The following is a 19,866-nucleotide window of genomic DNA, read 5'->3' on the forward strand; positions in this document are numbered from 1 at the left end:
CCCCACCCACCGAGTTCCTAGTTTTCTTGAAAGCTCCATATACAACTGCACAGCACATGGTCAATGTGTTTTAAATAATTGTGTCGTTTGTGAATGCATTATCAAGTATTTTTACTTTGTCTATTAAGCTAACTAGCCAGCTAGCTAGATATCTATCACATTCAATGGTCTGTAAACGTTAGCTAGCTTATTAGCTAGCGCGTTGGATCAACGTTGCAGACTTGATAGCTAGCTCGGTTTTTTTAATCCTTCAAAACAGACAAAAATAATACAAGAGACCCTTAAACTACTCACTTACCTTGACTCGCGCCCCATATTTACGTTGAGTCCTCAAAGATATTAAATATCAATGTTTTATTGTTAAACTTTGTGCATTTGTTTTCATGCGTGATCACGTTAGCTGTTTCCTGGAACGTAATCAAAAAGTGACCGTTCTTCTTAGATTACGTAGCTGCATTGAATGTGTGCGCCTCTAGTGGTGGGATGATTATTTTAACTTCATATTGTAGAAATATTGTTAGTAAAAGTTGAAAAAAAGATTAGCATTTACTCTCCTAGTGCATAAACATCAGACATAGTTGACATAAACCCAAATGTACAAGGTCACTGCCTACATCTAGGAGTTTAATGACTGATCTAAAAATCAACCAGAAACAATTGTGAAATGTTCCAAGGTTTTATTTGTTTAACACAGCATATTCATTACAGCATGTTGTTAGCAGAACTTAAATACCACTATAAGATGCAACATTCCCATCTCTTTATCTTTGTGTTTGATATTGATTTCAATATTTCACATACAATAAATAAAGCATGAATAAAGCATTTACCCCTAACAAAATTATAATTTTCAAAATTATGAAAATTAATCAAGTCGATCTGACAAACAAGATCACACCAATGAAGTTACAAAGAAAAGAAAAAAAACCTCACACCAACTGAATAACTTAATTTGGATGCCATGTAGGATTTGGGGAGGCATGTAGCCTAGTGGTTACAGCGTTGGACTAGTAACCGAAAGGTTGCTAAATCGAATCGCCGAGTTGACAAGGCAGTTAAACCCACTGTTCCTAGACTGTCATTGAAAATAAGAATTTGTTCTCAACTGACTTGCCTTGTTAAATACATTTTTTGTTGTTTAATTAACAGATGATGTAGCATGCCACAGAAAGACAGTATTAGTGAGGCTGGGATAACTAGGAGAGCAATACATGACATTTCCACAAATCAGAGTTATTCAGCACAGATAATATACAAGCTAATAAGACCCCACCGCCCAACACTGAATAGCAGTGACAAAACACACGTTCCAAAAAGACAATCCTAAGCAATTATTCTTCTAGTTCAGATGACACAATTGACCTCTTTTAATAAGAGCTTGCACATGTACAGATAAAGTCAACAATGTCTTTAAGCATAAAAGGGTGCAAAAAAAACATTAAAAAAAAAAAAAGACAAGTGCTTCTCCTGTCTTCCATACGAGATAGATTAATTCACTTGAAACAAACAAAATCGCAAAGTAACTGAACCCCTTATGTAAACACTGTAGGGAGCTACTTAAACAGTAACTTAAAGCAGCTCCTATGGACAAGATTCATATGTAAGATGTTTAATATACAACAGAAAGGTGCAGTGAAATGTGTTGTTTTACTGGATAGTAGAGGGCCAGAACACAAATGCATGTTATGTTACCTTGTTCAACCAGTTAGTTCTGTCTTCCTCTCTTATCCACCTGTGGACCCTGCACCTCCGAACACCCTCCCCTATGAGGTGTACTGACTCAGGATGGGACATGGTTGGGAGGTAGGGTGAAGGATCACTATCAGGGGTCATGCCCTCTTGTCACCCAGAGGGGGTGACATTGCCAGCGCCACAGCACGGCGACCTCCAGTCCATCAGGGAGTATCGGTCTCTTCTGAACTAACCAACAGCAGGATCTCGTGACTGAGGACGAAGGTGAAGAAGTAGACACAGAGGTCGGCGAAGACGTCAGCCATCTTCCTGTAGGTGTCCATGAAGCGGTTGATGACCTCAGCGGGGATACCAGACAGCAGGAGGGCGGCGGTCAGCACTGTGGTCTGCATCTTCTTCTCAACCTGGTGGAAAGTTATTACACGTTTATGGATGTATAATAATACTGCACAGGATAATGACTACATACATCTGACCCATTTGTTATAGCTGTGCTCCACTCACTACATAGTAACGGTGTAGATGTATCTCAAACCTTTGGAAAATACTTGTACAACCCCATGTAGGCCAGTTCGAGGGTGAGAAATGGTGCGAATATGGACTGCAAAAGAAAAGAGTATAGCCTAGTTAGTGAACTGCTACAGGTCTACTCTCATTTCACAATCAGTGCAGCCGAATCAAAGACAGAATTGCTCAGTGGTATTGAACAAATTCCAAAACCTCAAGGGAAAATGCAACACTTTTCTGATCCGACTCACCAGATACTTGCAGACAAAACCTCTGACAAAGATGGCGAGGAGGACACTGCCGACAAGCCTGAAGAGCCTGAAGGAGTCCAACTCTTCTGGGTCTGAGCCGGCTGCATCCTGGGCTTGATTCTCATTGGCGAGTTGGCCTCTGAGCTTCATGGCGTCATCAAAGCGGGACAGATACTTCTGCAACCCTCTGCGTGGGGATTCGGAATGGCTGGGCTCATCAGCTGCCAGCTGGGCCTCTCCCCGTGGCCTGTGTCGGACCCCTGGAGTCACATCCTTGTCTACACCGCCCCCACCCAGCACCTCACTGCTGTCTGGCAGGGGAGACCCTTTCCTCTCTGGAAGGTCGCTGTGGGGGTGGCTGCTGCCTACTGCCTCTGGGAGGAATGGAGACAGTCTTGGGGATGAGGATGCTGACCACGGCTTGTTCCTGTCCAAGTCCAGATGGAACCTAGGCTCTGTGACAAGACTTGACGCTCCTGTATGAGACGGCATTGTTAGTTTAACGGATTAGGCTAACTAGACTTCTCTGTGAAGTGAGATACAAACAGAGATTCTATTATTGGATATACACAGTATCAGAATCTTATTCAAGAGTTTCTTTATTTTTACTATTTTCTACATTGTAGAATAATAGTGAAGACATCAAAACTATGAAATAACACACATGGAATCATGTAGTAATCAAAAAAGTGTTAAATCAAATTATATTTTAGATGATTTTAGATTCTTCAAAGTAGACACCCTTTGCCTTGATGACAGCTTTGCACACTCTTGGCATTATCTCAACTAGCTTCACCTGGAATGCTTTTCAAACAGTCTTGAAGGAATTCCCAAATATGCTGAGCACTTGGTGGATGCTTTTCCTTCACTCTGCGGTCCAACTCATCCCAAATCATCTCAATTGGGTTAAGGCCGGGTGATTGTGGAGGCCAGGTCATCTGATGCAGCACTCCCCTTCTTGGTCAAATAGCCCTTACACAGCTTGAAGGTGTGTTGGGTCATTGTCCTGTTGGAAAAACAAATGATAGTCCCACTAAGTGCAAACCAGATGGAATGGCGTATCGCTGCAGAATGCTGTGGTAGCCATGCTGGTTAAGTGTGCCTTGAATTCTAAATAAATCACAGACAGTGTCACCAGCAAAGCACCCCCACACCATCACACATCCTCCTCCATGCTTCACGGTGGGAAACACACATGCGGAGATCATCCGTTCACCTACTCTGTGTCTCACAAAGACACAGCGGATGGAACCAAAAATCTCCAATTTGGACTAATCAAACCAAAGGACAGATTTCCACCGGTCTAATGTCCATTGGTCGTGTTTCTTGGCCCAAGCAAGTCTCTTCGTCTTATTGGTATCCTTTAGTAGTGGTTTCTTTGCAGCAATTCGACCATGAAGGCCTGATTCACGCAGTCTCCTCTTTACAGTGGATGTTTCGATGTGTCTGTTACTTGAACTCTTTGAAGCATTTATTTTGGCTGCAATCTGAGGTGCAGTTACTTGCTGATTTTTGAGGTTGGTATCTCTAATGAACTTATCCTCTGCAGCAGAGGTAACTCTGGGTCTCCCTTTTCTGTGGCGGTCCTCATGAGAGACAGTTTCATCATAGCGCTTGATGGGTTTTTGCGACTGCACAAATGTTCCACATTAGCTGACCTTCATGTCTCAAAGTAATGATGGACTGTCGTTTCTCTTTGCTTATTTGAGCTGTTCTTGCCATAATATGCACTTGATCACCCCTACCTTGTCACAACACAACTGATTGGCTGAATCAATTGCTCAAATTAACCATGAAGCTGGTTGAGAGTGTGCAAAGCTCTCATCAAGACAAAGGGTGGCTACTTTGAAGAATCTCAAATATATTTGGATTTGTTTAACACTTTTTGGTTACTACACGATTCCATGTGTTATTTCATCATTTCGATGTCTTCACTATTATTCTACAATGTAGAAAATAGTAAAATAATGAAAAACCCTTGAATGAGTAGGTGTCCAAACCTTTGACTGGTACTTATATATAAAAATGCACATTTATATTAGTAAGCTTTTTATATATTACAGAAGAGCACTGAATTGTCATGACTACAGTACATTCCACACTGACGCATGGTTTCTCTTCAACTCACTGCACCATTATGGTCCCTAGCTAGCTCAGTAAGTGTGTACTGTGCAGCTAACATTTAGATGGTAACAAGCTACCGTTAGCTGCCAGTTTCGATGGTAGAGCTGCAAGCTAATAAACTAACAGGCAATGCAATCTGCTTGTCTGATCAGCCAGCAAACCGTTTACCATCAGTTAGATTTTCCTTACCGTTCTTTTCAGCTTCAGCTTTGGTGAAACCCACGATTCTGTTCATTCGGTCTTCGGAATTCATGAGCAATTTTCGCCTCCGAATTTCTGCTCTTCTTTGCGCAGCAGAAAGACAAGTTTTCTCTTCGGGGGCGTCCATAGTTTCAGAAATATTAAGATTATTTGATATATAAAACACACTATTTTCTGATCTGTGTAACCGTGCACACAAATCCTTAGATTATTACAGCAGAGAACAGCGAACACTAAGTGGGACACGTCATAATGGGCCCTATTGTCTGTATAAGTGCGCACGTTGATGATCTCATGCCGCGTTCACGTCCTACCGAAAACTCAGAATATCCGAGTTAAAATGAATTTAAGTTATTTGCTAAGAGATTTTTCTTTTTGGTGTGAATTTCCGGCAGACGAGGTGCTGTGTTGTGTATTTCTGCCTTTTGCAGGTCGGAGTGTGGATTGCACATTTTAGTCACAAGAAAAGGGGAAACATTTGAATTGCACCACCATCTAACCCTTCACCTATACACAACAGGAGGCTGCTGAGGGGAGAACGGCTCATAATAATGGCCGGAACGGAGCAAATGGAATGGGATCAAACATCTGGAAACCATGTTTGATGTATTCGTAACCATTAAACTAATTCCATTCCAGTCATTACCACAAGCCCATTCTCCCCAATTAAGGTGTCATCAACCTCCTGTGCTATACACTATCCCCCCCAAAAAACAACCACCCCATCCCACTACTTTGGGCCTAAATGATCCTACACCAGGCCGTCGGCCTGGGAGGATGGAACCCCTTCTCTCAAAACTACCTGTAGATCATCTGCACTAAAATCTCGCACCCAAATGCTTCTCTGCTGCTGCAACTACCTCATCTATCTTCTGTGCTTTCCGCTCCATCAGTGCAGTGCAGTTGATCACCATGGCTATAAACGCAAGAAATCCAACCTTACTAAAACTCATCCCTTCTGGCCTACTCACCAGTTGAATCCCTCACCCTTTGGCTATCCTCTACTGTCCTTACTGCTTCAGCATATGAAACCTTCTTCCCCACTCAAACTCTGGAAATCTCAACTTGTCTCTCTCGAACAGGGCACTTCGGAGAGTGGCGCAGCAGTCTAAGGCACTGCATGATAGTGCTAGTAAGCATCACTACAGACCCTGGTTCAATTCCAGGCTGTATCCCAACCGGCTGTGTTTGGGAGTCCCGTAGGGCGGCGAACAATTGGCCCAGCGTTGTCCAGATTAGGGTTTGGCCGGGGTAGGCTATCATTGTAAATCAGAATTTGTTCTTAACTGACTTGCCCGGTTAAAGACTAGCAGGTAGAAACTCCATATCAAAGCTCAACAAGACAAACAGGGTATCCACCATTTCCACAGATTCTGCATCTCACGAAATGCTGGGCATCACAAACACCAGTAATATTCTTTCTCATCTTATGATCTCAACGCCACCCCACTGATCATTATTTTGAGCGACGCCCTGCTCCGGAGAGCGGAGCACGACACAGGAACACGTGATGCGGAGCACCTGCTGCCTCTGGACGGACGATGCACAAAAAAAATCAACACATTTCCATTTCCCCGAGACTTTGACAAATGTAACAGTTCCCAGTTTGTTCTTCACCCAGCTTCACACAACATATGTGTCGGCCAAATAAACATGGATCCACTTTCTGCAAAAATCTCACTCCTAACGGTCCATAATAATTTCTGGTTTGTTCATCGGGGCAAAGCTAGGAAGTCTCCGCCACACCTGTTGCCACAGGTAAGGCCGACCTCATCTTGGTCAGGCTCAACTTCAGAGCAATCATTACTACCGGCTGACTCCACCTCGAGATCCTTACGGTTCTCAAGAGAGTAAGTAAAGGTAACTCCACTTGGTTTGTACTCAGGAGATGAGGGTTTGTACTTCGCGCTATTCTTATGTCATCGCACTCCCTACCTTCCTCCCCAGCCTACAGACTCCCTACCTTCCTCCCCAGCCTACAGACTCCCTCCCCTCCTCCCCACCCTACAGACTCCCTACCTCTCCCCCCTACGACTCCCTACTTCCTCCCCAGCCTACAGACTCCCTACCTTCTCCCAGCCTACAGACTCCTACCTTCCTCCCAGCCTACAGACTCCCTACTTCCTCCCAGCCTACAGACTCCCTACTTCCTCCCCAGCTACAGATTCCCTACCTTCCTCCAGCCTACAGACTCCCTACCTTCCTCCAGCCTACAGACTCCCTACCTTTCTCCCGGCCTACAGACTCCCTACCTTCCTCCCCAGCCTACAGACTCCCTACCTTCCTCCCCAGCCTACAGACTCCCTACCTTCCTCCCCAGCCTACAGACTCCTACCTTCCCCAGCCTACAGACTAGAGGAGCTTACTATTAGTCGATTCTGGTACTTTCAAGTGGGAAACTCAGAGCTCATGTTTCTTCAACGAATTTCCAAGTCAGAAATTTCCGAGTTTCGATTAGTACGTGAACGTGTCATCCTCACCCTCTCAATATAATGCCCGGAGACCAATGGTGCGTTCTCGACAACTTGGAACTTCAACCTAGCTCGGAACTCGGGAATCTCCAACCTCCGACTTCAGTGCGTTCAAAACAATTGGGAACTAATAAAAACGATCTCTGACTGGAAAAATTTGTTTTGAACGGTCATCCAATTTGGAATTACTAGTCGTAAATTCGGGCGTCATGCCGCTTTCAAAACAACTGGGAACTCTGGATAATATGAGCTCGGACTGGGAAAAATCATTTTGAATGGTCATCTAACTCGGAATTCCAAGTCACTCTTTCTACGTCGTGATTTGACCTCGTTTCTTCCGAGTTCCCAGTTGTCTTGAAAGCGCCATCATCCAAGAACTCCAATTTCTCTGACATGAAGGTCACCGACGTCACGATCCTGAGATTTTTTCCCCCCATTCTGAGCTCGTTTTTCCCGAGTCCCCAGTTCTCTTGAATGTACCAAGAGAGTTTATATAGCGCAATGGACTGGCCAGCCACATGCTCGATCATTCGATTAGTCTTGTGATCGACCTGGAGACGTCTTTCTCAATGTCGAAGTTATATCTTAGAAATGCTTCATTAGTGTTTAACGTTAGTTATTGGTACACTGCTGCCACTTGAGTCTTGCAATGCTCCTGAACTGGTCATTAACGTTAGCTCCAAGTAGCTAGATTGGTAGTTGTGGAGGGTTGGGCCTTGCAGAACCATGCACGTGGGGAACTTGAGATACGTAAACCATGCCGGGGTAAGTCTGTTTGGCGTGGATGTTACTGAATTAATTGATAATGCGTAACTAACGTGGTCGATTTTTTTTACAATTTGTGTGTGTGAACTTCTAGTAAGACGAAGATTCCTTAACTGTTAGCCATCTGTTAGTTTTCCTGCTATCCATCTGATACACGGAAAACCAGTTTACGCAATGGAAATTAGCATAGGTAACTGTAGCCGATTAAACTGAACTCCACGCTATATGATTGAGCTGAGGGGCGACTAGTGTGGTCGAACTGGCGTTCCTACGTTACATAAAATGGAAGTTAACAACTACTGATTTCAGCACCCAAAGCATATCCCGAAATTACACAAACATGTCTGTAATTGCGGCCTGTTCTTTGGGCGCTGAAGTCAGTCGTTTTTTGTAAACGTCATTTTTGTGACGTCGGAGCTCCAGTCCTCCCATTAGTCGCAACTCAACTCAATCTTAAATCGTTTAGTTGGCTAAGCTAGCTAGCCCACAGCTTTTTGAAATGCAAGTCCTGTTAATCCTCATGCATTAACCAAATTGTACATCAGTTCTAGATTCGGGAGACCACTCCTTCTGGACCTGGCCAGTGTGGAGTGAACTGGAGCATGCACCATTGACTGCACATGGCTGGTAAATTCAACGGGCTATTGAGGCCTGACTAGTTATGTCTAGTTGGGTATTCAATGGCACATTTGTTTATAATTTAAGTGATTTGGTGTCCTCTGATCAATGATTTTGAATAGGCACCATGGCCACAGCTGTCGATGATGAAAGCTTAAATAGGAAGAGTTTGATGCAACAGCTGTGTTACGAGAACATCAGCCATGTTCAGGAGATCATTTCTTTCATATAGATGCTCATAAACCCCCCTGTGTTTGTTTTGAACAGGAGTGACACCGACCCCAATGAGTTGATGACTCGGAGACTCAAGGTAAGACTACCACACCCACTTCACCTAGACTTCACTTTGACATTTATCTTATCTGTCTAGTCTCGTTGTGATGAATACTAAACTGAAAATAGCTGGAATTACCGTCAGATTTTAAAGTGGTGATATTCGGTTTTCTGAACATGACTGGCAGTGAATTCGAACTTGCCTATATAACATTAGTACATTTTTCACATATTGTAATCTTAGATTCTCTACTTTTCAGGTGGTGTCCCTTTGAATAATATCCTTTTAAGGTCTCCCTGAACTGGATATGTACACTGAGGTAAGGACATTCACTCTGGGCTCAAGCTGCCCTAGCTTGGTCAGCTGGAAGAAAGGAATACTTGCCTGTGTTTATGTTAAGATGAATACTAAACTGAAAATAGCTGGAATTACCTGCAGATTGTATTGTGGTGACATTTGTGTTTCTGAAACATTTGAGCATGTTTTAATTTGACAGCTCTAGGTTTCTTTCAACTAATTATTATTTATTTTCCATCTTCCTCGTCTGTTTGGTTGCCCCTTGCTGATTCTCAGCTCCCATCTATCCTCCAGGTGAGTAGTCACTTTCACAATCTATCAAACCCTATTCTATATCTAAGCTGTATGAGTTTCTTTACGTGTCCTGGTGTGGTAATGATGAATACTAAACTGAAAATAGCTGGAATTACCGTCAGATTGTTTAGTGGTGATATTCGGTTTTCTGAACGCATCAAGTGGCAGTTATTGACTTGACCGGAGTTCAATGTGATAAAATGGGAATTAACTCTTACAATACTCAAACATTTTCAGATTCTCTTCCAAGTGGCCGGAGTTTCCAAGATGGTCAGCGCTTCCTTTCTTGCTCTGGTAACTTGACACAGAACTACCACTAGAGGTCAGTGTTAAGATCAACAACAATGATTTTACATTCTACTATCCTCAGGGTGCAATTTCTGCAGCAGCCCTGGCTTTAAATAATATAGTAAAGACTATGGATAGTAAACTGTAATGTGCTGATCATTTTAGTGATCTCTCTAAAGCCGTATACTGTTGATCGTTCCTTATTGCATAGACTCCTCTAATGGGTTGGGTAAAGCAGTATTTAACTGGTTCCATAAGTACCTGACTGATAGGACTTGACGTATTACTGCTGATGGTCTACGATCTCACTGCAGTTCCTCAAGGTTTTCTTTTTTAGGACTGTTTAATTCTATTGACATGACGGTAAAATAATGGTACAGACCCTGCTTGTGGAGGACTAGTTTTTAGACTTGTCTTTGATTTTAATTGAATTGTTTGTTCTGTATGGTAGTAAATTATATAATATCTGATCAAATATTTTGATACATTGAATGTTAATGTTGTGAAACTGTTATATATATTTGTTTCAGGAAGTGATGTCACTGAGGGGAACAGCCATCAACTGGAAGAAAGGAATTGTGTGGTAGCCCATATGGGACCCACCTGAGACATGGAGACCTAAAGCTCAAAACATTGTTGTAATAAATATCACCTGGGAGCATGAGCAGCAGTGTGCATTGTTTTCCTTTCTCTGTGTGTGTTCTGCTTCGTTTATTTTGAGGTTTTGCTGAGTAATGGTGTTTTTTGTCTGTGATTATAGAAGAGACAGTCTCATTCTTTGAACTTCAATAAATAGGTTTTAACCCTGGTCTTTGTTTATCTGCAGTTAACTTGTGCATGAATGTGAAATAATCCTTTGACTGTTATATGGATGTCAGGTAAGCAATGACTTGATCAGCAACATGAGTGCAGGAGTTATGTCAGAAGGGTATGTTTCCCATGCCACTGATAAACATTGCATGGCCCTGGTATAGGATTGTACAAATCGACAGTTTTGAAGGCAAATTGTTCACCTCGCAGCAGAATGAGGGGATCCGACCTATGCATGGAAGAGGATCTGCATCTACACACAGCTCAGTGCTGAGCTGCAGAAACAGGGCGACCTTCAATGATGTGAGAGTCCAGCTAAACCTGCCGAAATTCATCTTGACCTACCATTCATCTTGACCTTAAACGTTTTACACTGTCAAGGAGGCTCAAGACTTCTTAAAGGAAAAACATCAAGCCCAGCAGACAAGGGGATGAGCTGACAGCTCTGGGATTGGCTCAATATTCAGGTATGCTATCGTGCACAAACGCAACTAAGCCTTTGGCTATGATGCATCCCTCAATTGGGTAAATTGAGCACTATTGCATAACATTGGACTTTGTTATATTTTTCTATGGTCCAGGACATTCAGACTGAACCAATGGAAAATATATTGAAGTGTCATACAGACTGGAGCTGCTTCCTGGTGGGAATATAGTGTTGCATCACTATATGGTAATATAAATGGAAGCTGGTCTTTTTTTAAATTGTCCTATGGTTTAGGAAAGATGGCCAGTCCTGTAAGAGCTACCACACAATTCCTTTTTTTCTTCCTGTTGATGGCTGTTCCCCTCTTACGCTATGGAATTTATCTCCCAGGGAGGATTTGGCCTACAGGCCACTAATTATTTATCTCCCAGGGAGGATTTGGTCTACAGGCCACTAATTATTTATCTCCCAGGGAGGATTTGGCCTACAGGCCACTAATTATTTATCTCCCAGGGAGGACTTGGCCTACAGGCCACTAATTATGAGGATCTATATTTGACTGCATTGTGCAAACCCCTGTCTAATTTTGTTGGTTTAGAGCATGGTTCTCCGGTGCAGTTCCTGGACAGCTACTGTCCTGTAGGTTTTCGTTCCAACCCCAGTTTTATCTGACCTGATTCAGTTTATCAACCAGCTAATTATTAGAATTGGGTGCTCTAGATTAAGGTTGGCTCAAAATCCTACAGGACGGTAGCTCTCCAGCTACAAGGTTGGAGAGTCCTGGTATGAAGCACAAAGGCTTCATGGATTCCAAAGGAGCTCATTCTCCTTTGCAGAGGACTACAACGGAGAAGTGGCTACTCGTAGCGAACCTACACAAGCTACTGTGGAATCCATGCCCGCATACTTTTTTTCTGTTCTACCCCAGTAGCCGGATGTTGCTCTGACCTGGTGGAAGTGTTGCCTGCCATGTCCACAGCCGACTGGCCGGGAACTCTGCAGGGATCCCTTCCCAAAGGGGTCTAGAAATGACTTCTCTGCCCTAGATCAAGAGGTTCCGGTGCCTTATTCCCTGGGGGCAAAGACTCCGGTCATTCATCGTCCACAATGGATACTACAGCTAGTTCGGGTCCATCGGGCGCCACCGCCCTTCGGTCCTCAAGGGGTTTGCGAAACTACTCAAGGCGAAAGAACCAGCTGTTGTCATTGGCAGGTCTATGGTAATCAACATCTTGGTTCCTGGGGCAAAACCCCTGTGCTATCTTGTATATCTTGTAGCATGAGTACAGGACGTAAAAAGCCTACTTCCGACCGTTCTGCGACAGCTACCGGGAGCTGACGCTGCCGTAGTCCATGTAGGGTCAAACAACAGGAGGGCTCGGCACTGCTGAAATTGGATTACCTCTTATGGATCTCTTCAGGATCGGTGTCCCACCCACGGGACGGTTGAGCTAACGTGCGCTAATGTGATTAGCAAGACGTAAGGAACAAGAGAATTTCCCAGGACATAGACATGTCTTATATGGACAGAAAGCTTAAATTCTTGTTAGTCTAACTGCACTGTCCAATTAACAGTAGCTATTACAGTGAAAACATACCATGCTATTGTTTGAGGAGAGTGCACAGTTATGTACTTGAAAATATATATATTGACCAATTAGGCACATTTGGGCAGATCTGATACATTTTGAACAGAAATGCAATGGTTCATTGGATCAGTCTAAAGCGTTGCACACACACTGCTGCCATCTAGTGGCCAAAATCTAAATTGCGCCTAGAGTCCTAAATCAGATAATGGCCTTTCTCTTGCATTTCAAAGATACAAAAAAAAGAGAATTGTTTGTTTCGTTACCTTTTACCAGATGTAATGTGTTATTCTCCTACATTAATGTCACATTTCCACAAACGTCAAAGTGTTTCCTTTCAAATGATATCAAGAATATGCATATCCTTGCTTCAGGTCCTGAGCTACAGGCAGTTAGATTTGGGTATGTCATTTTAGGCAAAAACTGAAAAGGGCCCGATACTTAAGAGGTTTTAAGTATTCAGACCCTTTGCCATGAGACTCGAAATTGATTGATAATTATTGAGATGTTTCTTGGAGTCCACCAACTTGGAGTCCACCTGTGGTAAATTTAATTGATTGGACATGATTTGGAAAGGGACACACCTGTCTATATAAGGTCCCACAGTTGACAGTGCGTGTCAGAGCAAACACCAAGCTATGAGGTCGAAGGAATTGTTCGTAAAGCTCCAAGACAGGATTGTGTCGAGGCACGTATCTGGGGGAGGGTACCCAAAAAATGGCTGCAGCATTGAAGGTCCACTAGAACACAATGGCCTCCATTCTTAAATGGAAGACGTTTGGAACCACCAAGACTCTTCTTAGAGCTGGCCGCTCAGCAAAACTGAGCAATCAGGGGAGAAGGGCATTGGTCAGGGAGGTTACCAAGAACCAGATGGTCATTGATCGAGCTCTAGAGTTCCACTGTGGGGATGGGAGAATCTTCCAGAAGGACAACCATCTCTGCAGCACTCCACCAATCAGGCCTTTATGGTTAAAGGGGCAGAAACAAGATTCTCTGGTCTGATGAAACCAAGATTGACCTCTTTGGCCTCAATGCCAAGCATCACATCTGGAGAAAAGGTGGCACCATCCCAACGGTGAAGAATGGTGTTGGCAGCATCATGCTGTGGGGATATTTTTCAGCATCAGGGATTGGGAGACTAGTCAGGATCGATGGAAAGATGAACGAAGCAAAGTACAGAGATCCTTGATGAAAACCTGCTCCAGAGCACCCAGGACCTCAGACTAGGGTGAGGGTTCACCTTCCAACAGGACAACGACCCTAAGCACACAGCCAAGACAACGCAGGAGTGGCTTTGGGACAAGTCTCAATGTCCTTGAGTGGCCCAGCCAGAGCCTGGACTCGAACCCCATCGAACATCTCTGGAGAGACCTGAAAATAGCTGTGCAGCGACGCTCCCCATCCAGCCTGACAGAGCTTGAGAAGATCTGCAGAAAATAATGGGAGAAACTTGCCAAATACAGGTGCGCCAAGCTTGTAGTGTAACGGATGTGAAATGGCTAGCTAGTTAGCGGTGGTGCGCGCTAATAGCCTTTCAATCGGTGACGTCACTTGCTCTGAGACCTTGGAAGTAGTGGTTCCCCTTGCTCTGCAAGGGCCGCAGCCTTTGTGGAGTGATGGGTAACGATGCTTCGTGGGTGACCGTTGTTGATGTGTGCAGAAGGTCCCTGGTTTGTGCCCGGTTCGAGGCGAGGGGACTGTCTAAAGCTATACTGTTACAGTAGCATCATACCCAGGAAGACTCGAGGCTGTAATCGCTGCTGTAATGAATACCATTTAAAATAACACAAGCATATTGCTATTACATTGTATAACTAACTTCTTTCTAAGCAGGGTTTCTCACACACTTATAAACAGATACAGAGACCCACACACACACACCCAAGGACAGAGGGCTGACGTAAACCTTTCATAAACACTGATAAGGAAAGGCTTTGATCAAAAGAGTGCTTGGGTCCGCATTTCACGAAATAATGAGACACACACACATAACCAAGGACAGAGGGCTGACTACGCACACACAAAATCTCCTGCTTAGCTGAACATTGATAACAAAGAACTTTTGCTATAAGACTCAGAAGGATGACGCCCAGCTCATCAGGACCAATCTGAGAAGACAACAACCTGTCCAGAACCAACCAGAGGACAAGAACTTCCAGACTCAACCTACTTTCTATCTTTGTATAAAATGTCTATGCACTCTGTTATCTGGGGCCTTTTTTCTGGAGGTTCTCTATGAGCCGAAGGAACGAGACCGTATACGCTTGTACCAGATATCTTTACTCTTAAATAAAGCTGTCGCTTGTCATACAATTTACCACCTTGTCTGAATCGATCCTTGACCAGCTCGCCCTTCTCCATATCCAATTATCAACACTGCCTAAGGTGTTTCAACAAAGTACTGAGTAAAGGGTCTGAATACTTATTTAATTGTCATAAATGTGGAAAAAGTCAAGGGGTCTGAAAACTTTCCAAATTACCTGTAGTTCATCTAGGAAAACTAAAGTTCCAAAGACTGGGCCTAATATGGTGTATAAGAGGTCATTCAAGAACTTTTGAATAGCAACCAGACACTGCACTTGACATATTTATGAAATTGCATATTCCTGTTACTAGGTAGCATGCACCCATTAAGAAAATGTAAAAACTGTTAAATCCCTGTATTTGTATTTATTATGGATCTCCATTAGTTCCTGCCAAGGCAGCAGCTACTCTTCCTGGCGTCCAGCAATATTAATTAAGGAAGTTGTACAAATGTAAAAACATTACAATACATTCAACAACAGATTGATGAGGAATTCAAAAACATTGTATGGTTAAGAGGGATGAGGCAAAAGAAACGGCTAATATGTCTGGCTGCTTTACCGATTGGCAAATGTATTGCGAATTGAGAAAATGGTGACTCAACAATAAAAATGAAACTATTATGAAAGCAAGATATTTGATATAAAGAATGATGGTAAAAAGCTTTGAAGCACCTTAAATAAAAACTCGGCTTCATCATTCATTGAATCAGAAGGCTCATTCATCACAAAACCCACTGATATTCCCAACTGCTTTAATGATTTGTTTAAATTGGAAAGATTAGCAAATTTTAGGCATGACATGCCAGCAACAAACGCTGACARGGAATTTTATCTGATCAAATTATTTGAAAGACAAGAATAGTAATTTTAAATTCTTGTAAAGTGAGTGTGGAAGAGGTGAGAAAATTATTGTTGTCTATCAATGATGACAAGCCACCTGGAGTCTGACAACTTGGATGGAAAATGACTGAGGATAATAGCAGACGATATTGTCACTCCTATTTGCCACATCTTCAATTTAAGCCTACTAGAGAGTGTGTGCCCTTAGGCCTGGAGGGAAGCTAAAATCATACCACTTCCCAAGAATAGTAAAGCCCCCTTTACTGGCTCAAATAGCTGACCAATCAGCCTGTTACCAACCCGTAGTCAACTTTTGAAAAATATAAAAAAATATATACAATTCTAATTTACAGTAAACAAATTGACAACAGACTTTCGGCACGCTTAAAAGGGAAAGACATTCAACATGTACGGCACTTACACAAATGACTGATAATTGGCTGAGAGAAATGGATGATTGTAGGAGCTGTTTCAGTTAGACTTCAGTGTGGCTTTTGACATTATCAGGTCATTATTCAATTTCTCTTTTTTTTTATTTTTAATTTTATCCCCTTTTCTCCCCAATTTTCGTGGTATCCAATTGCTAGTAATTACTATCTTGTCTCATCGCTACAACTCCCGTACGGGCTCGGGAGAGACGAAGGTCGAAAGCCATGCGTCCTCCGAAGCACAACCCAACCAAGCCGCACTGCTTCTTAACACAGCGCGCCTCCAACCCGGAAGCCAGCCGCACCAATGTGTCGGAGGAAACACCGTGCACCCGCACCCGGTTAGCGCGCACTGCGCCCGGCCCGCCACAGGAGTCGCTGGAGCGCGATGAGACAAGGATATCCCTACCGGCCAAACCCTCCCTAACCCGGACGACGCTAAGCCAATTGTGCGTCGCCCCACGGACCTCCCGGTCGCGGATTATTCAATTTCTCGTTATTTAATATTTCCGTTAGACAAAAAACAAAAACGTTAAATTTTTCTATTTGATTTAACCAGACAAGTCAGTTAAAAACAAATTCTTATTTACAATGACGCCCTACCCTAACCCGGACGACGCTGGGCCAATTGTGTACCGCCCTATGGGACTCCCGATCACGACCGGTTGTGATACAAACACTCAAACTGGACAGTTTTATCTCAATCTCTTCATTCAAAGACACAATCATGGACACTCTTACTGACAGTTGTGGCTGCTTTGCGTGATGTATTGTAGTCTCTACCTTTTTGCCCTTTGTGCTGTTGTCTGTGCCCAATAATGTTTGTACCATGTTTTGTGCTGCTGCAATATTGTGTTGCTACTATGTTATTATGTTGCTACCATGCTGTGTTGTCATGTGTTGCTGCCTTGCTATGTTGTTGTCTTAGGTTTCTCTTTATGTAGTGTTGTCTCTCTTGTCGTGATGTGTGTTTTGTATATATATAAACAAAATGTAATCCCAGCCCCCATCGCCGCATGGACATTTAGCCTTTTGGTAGGCCAGTAACCGAAAGGTTGCTAGATTGAATCCCCGAGCTGACAAGGTAAAAAATCTGTCTTTCTGCCCCTGAACAAGGCAGTTAACCCACTGTTCCTAGGCCGTCATTGTAAACAAGAATTTGTTCTTAACTGACTTGCCTAGTTAAATAAAGGTTAAATAAAAAAGTTTTAAAAAGTACAAATAAATACAGCCCAGGATCGACCCAGGGTCTGTAGTGACACCTCTAGCGCTGAGATGCAGTGCCTTAGACTGCTGCGCTACTCAGGAGCCCGACGAATTGTTTGATTTCAGATTCAAATCAAATAAAGAGGAACGACCCTTTACTAATTTTTTATCTTGTCGTGTAATAAGTATCAATTAGCCAAAAAGTACATGGACCTCGGTGTCCTCATATGTAGTTAAGGCCATGCTTCCATACGCTATAGTCTATGCTACACAATTGCGCACAGTCGAGACTGTGTCCAATAAAACTTTAACTCATTACCTTGACTCGTTCTCTGTTCAATCTAACGTGACCCTGCTGTGAATCAAGCAGACAGATGATCAACATCAATTATCTGCTAGGGATGTTAGATCTAATATGGACCACGGCACAATGGTCTTCATCGGGTTAACAAAACATTGTGGACATTCCTCGCAAACAATATTTTCCCAGCACTTTGGTTGTTGCATCGAGTGCTGTATCACAACAGCTGTTTGTCACTTGACTGTCATTCAGAAAATACATTTGATGTGTGAAAATATCACAACTTAACTAAAACAGCTGGGAAAATGCTCATCCAACAAGTATTATGCTGAATTATTGAAGAACCACGTTAATGACTTTTTTATTTTGGTTTTAAATATCATGTTAAGAATATATCAGTTTGAAGCATTCGATTTTGTAATCACATACATTTTTGATTTGTGTGCCCATGAAAATTATACTCACACCATAACATAAGGAAAAACTAAATGTTAATAACCTCTCTTGGGTAGGGGGCAGTATTTAGAAGTTTGGATGACAAACGTGCCCAAAGTAAACTGCCTGTTACTCAGGCCCAGTATTGGATAGAAAACACTCTAAAGTTTCCAAAACTGTTAAAATAATCTCTTTGGGTATAACAGAACTGATATGGCAGGTGAAAACCTGAGGAAAATCCATCCAGGAAGTGGGATATTTTTGATGTGGGTACTTTTCTATTGAACGCCTATACAGTATGTATTTGGATAGGACCCAAATTGCAGTTCCTATGGCTTCCACTAGATGTCAACAGTCTTTAGACATTGTTGCAGGATTGTATTCTGAAAAACGAGGAAGAATGAGAACATTCTTTCAGTGGACTCTAAATGAACCAGAGCTGTTTTGAGCGCGTGGCCGATTGCGCGCCGTTCGTTGTTTTTCTTTTCTATTGAAGACGCTATTGTCCAGTTGAAATATTATCAATTATTTAGACAATAGACAACCTGAGGATTAATTATGAACATTGTTTGACATGTTTCGACGAACTTTACAGGTACTATTAGCATGTTTTCATCTGCATGTCGTGACCGCCTTTGAGCCAGTGGATTACTGAACAAAACGCGCCAACAAAACTGAGGTTTTTGGGACATAAAGAGGGACTTTATCGAACAAAAAGAGCATTTATTGTGTAACATGGACTCTTGTGACTGCAAACATACGAAGATTATCAAAGGTAAGTGATTAATTTTATCGCTATTTCTGACTTTTGTAATTCCTTTACTTGGTTGTAAAATGTTTTAAATGCTTTTGTGTGCTGGGCACTGTCCTCAGATAATCGCATGGTATGCTTTCGCCGTAAAGCCTTTACGAAATCTGACACAGCGGCTGGATTAACAAGAAGTTCTTTAATCTTTAAGCCGATGTAAACATATATTTTATGAATGTTTATTATGAGTATTTCTGTATTTTGAATTTGGCGCTCTGCAATTTCACCGAAAGTTTTAAGTAAGTTTCAGTGCATTTCCAAAATCGCCATACAAAGAACTGTCCGAGCAAGATCCAGGATTCTTACCGGGTTCAAGTTCAATGTCTCATTTAACAAAAAAATTGTTAATATATGATATAACAACAAACACGGCCATAAACGCAAAGGAAAGAAATGTAGTGTTTTATGTCACACGATTTTGGACAAATTTGTCAAGACACCAACCATGAGAAAGGGTTAAACAGAGACTGTTAAATTAACTTGTGAATTTTATTGAATGTTCCTTATATCAATTACTAGTTATCAACAGCTGTATCTGTAAGTTGCCCACCGCAGGAAATCTTCACTGGTACTCTAGTTTATAGAATGACCCTTAGGCGATGTCAGAGGTGTTACTGTGTTTCCCGGCGTTATACCTATCGCGGACATTGCCATTCGATACACTGAGTCGCATTAGCAGAAATCTCATGCATCCGTTTGACAAGGCTGAACATAGGAATGTGTGTGGTAATACACAGTACACCTCCATTAGGATGAGATCAATCCTTATTCTTTCATTTAATCATTTTCAATGTGTCATTATTTCTATATAGTCTACACTTTCTCCTTCTGAACTTCTACCATGGGTAGGATGGGTGTGGCTTTGTGACAATGACCACAAGAACAGCCACTCAGAGACTTGATGCAGGTACACCTCTGACATTGCCTGAACAAA

The 19,866-nt window shown here is 42.5% G+C and overlaps 2 protein-coding genes, 1 long non-coding RNA gene and 3 other non-coding genes across 6 annotated transcripts in view; 4 read left to right on the forward strand and 2 right to left on the reverse strand.

The window, feature by feature from the left end:
* Positions 1-433, reverse strand: part of ddx46 (DEAD (Asp-Glu-Ala-Asp) box polypeptide 46) — a 19,219-nt gene extending 18,786 nt beyond the window's left edge. The window contains exon 1 of the mRNA XM_024139056.2: positions 299-433. Coding sequence (XP_023994824.1) covers positions 299-315 — 17 coding nt within the window. The 5' untranslated portion in view covers positions 316-433. The remainder of the gene's footprint in view (positions 1-298) is intronic.
* Positions 434-1,275: 842 nt separating this feature from the next.
* Positions 1,276-5,053, reverse strand: camlg (calcium modulating ligand). Its single transcript, XM_024139057.2, has 4 exons — positions 4,764-5,053; positions 2,451-2,926; positions 2,228-2,293; positions 1,276-2,096 (listed from the first exon to the last, which is right to left on the reverse strand). Exons 1-4 carry the CDS (start codon positions 4,900-4,902, stop codon positions 1,896-1,898), a joined length of 882 nt encoding a protein of 293 aa, XP_023994825.1. The 5' UTR covers positions 4,903-5,053; the 3' UTR covers positions 1,276-1,895.
* Positions 5,054-7,291: 2,238 nt separating this feature from the next.
* Positions 7,292-10,590, forward strand: LOC112071623 (uncharacterized). Its single transcript, XR_002894142.2, has 7 exons — positions 7,292-8,011; positions 8,557-8,638; positions 8,897-8,939; positions 9,163-9,222; positions 9,477-9,494; positions 9,732-9,816; positions 10,313-10,590. It is a non-coding gene; the product is annotated as an uncharacterized lncRNA (long non-coding RNA).
* On the forward strand, positions 9,005-9,079 carry LOC112071629 (small nucleolar RNA SNORD65). Its single transcript, XR_002894146.1, has one exon. It is a non-coding gene; the product is annotated as a small nucleolar RNA SNORD65 (small nucleolar RNA).
* Positions 9,299-9,373, forward strand: LOC112071630 (small nucleolar RNA SNORD65). Its single transcript, XR_002894147.1, has one exon. It is a non-coding gene; the product is annotated as a small nucleolar RNA SNORD65 (small nucleolar RNA).
* On the forward strand, positions 9,574-9,648 carry LOC112071628 (small nucleolar RNA SNORD65). Its single transcript, XR_002894145.1, has one exon. It is a non-coding gene; the product is annotated as a small nucleolar RNA SNORD65 (small nucleolar RNA).
* Positions 10,591-19,866: the final 9,276 nt, after the last annotated feature.

Source organism: Salvelinus sp. IW2-2015, unplaced genomic scaffold (genome assembly GCF_002910315.2).
Source record: "Salvelinus sp. IW2-2015 unplaced genomic scaffold, ASM291031v2 Un_scaffold1668, whole genome shotgun sequence".
Taxonomy (NCBI): Eukaryota; Metazoa; Chordata; class Actinopteri; order Salmoniformes; family Salmonidae; genus Salvelinus; species Salvelinus sp. IW2-2015.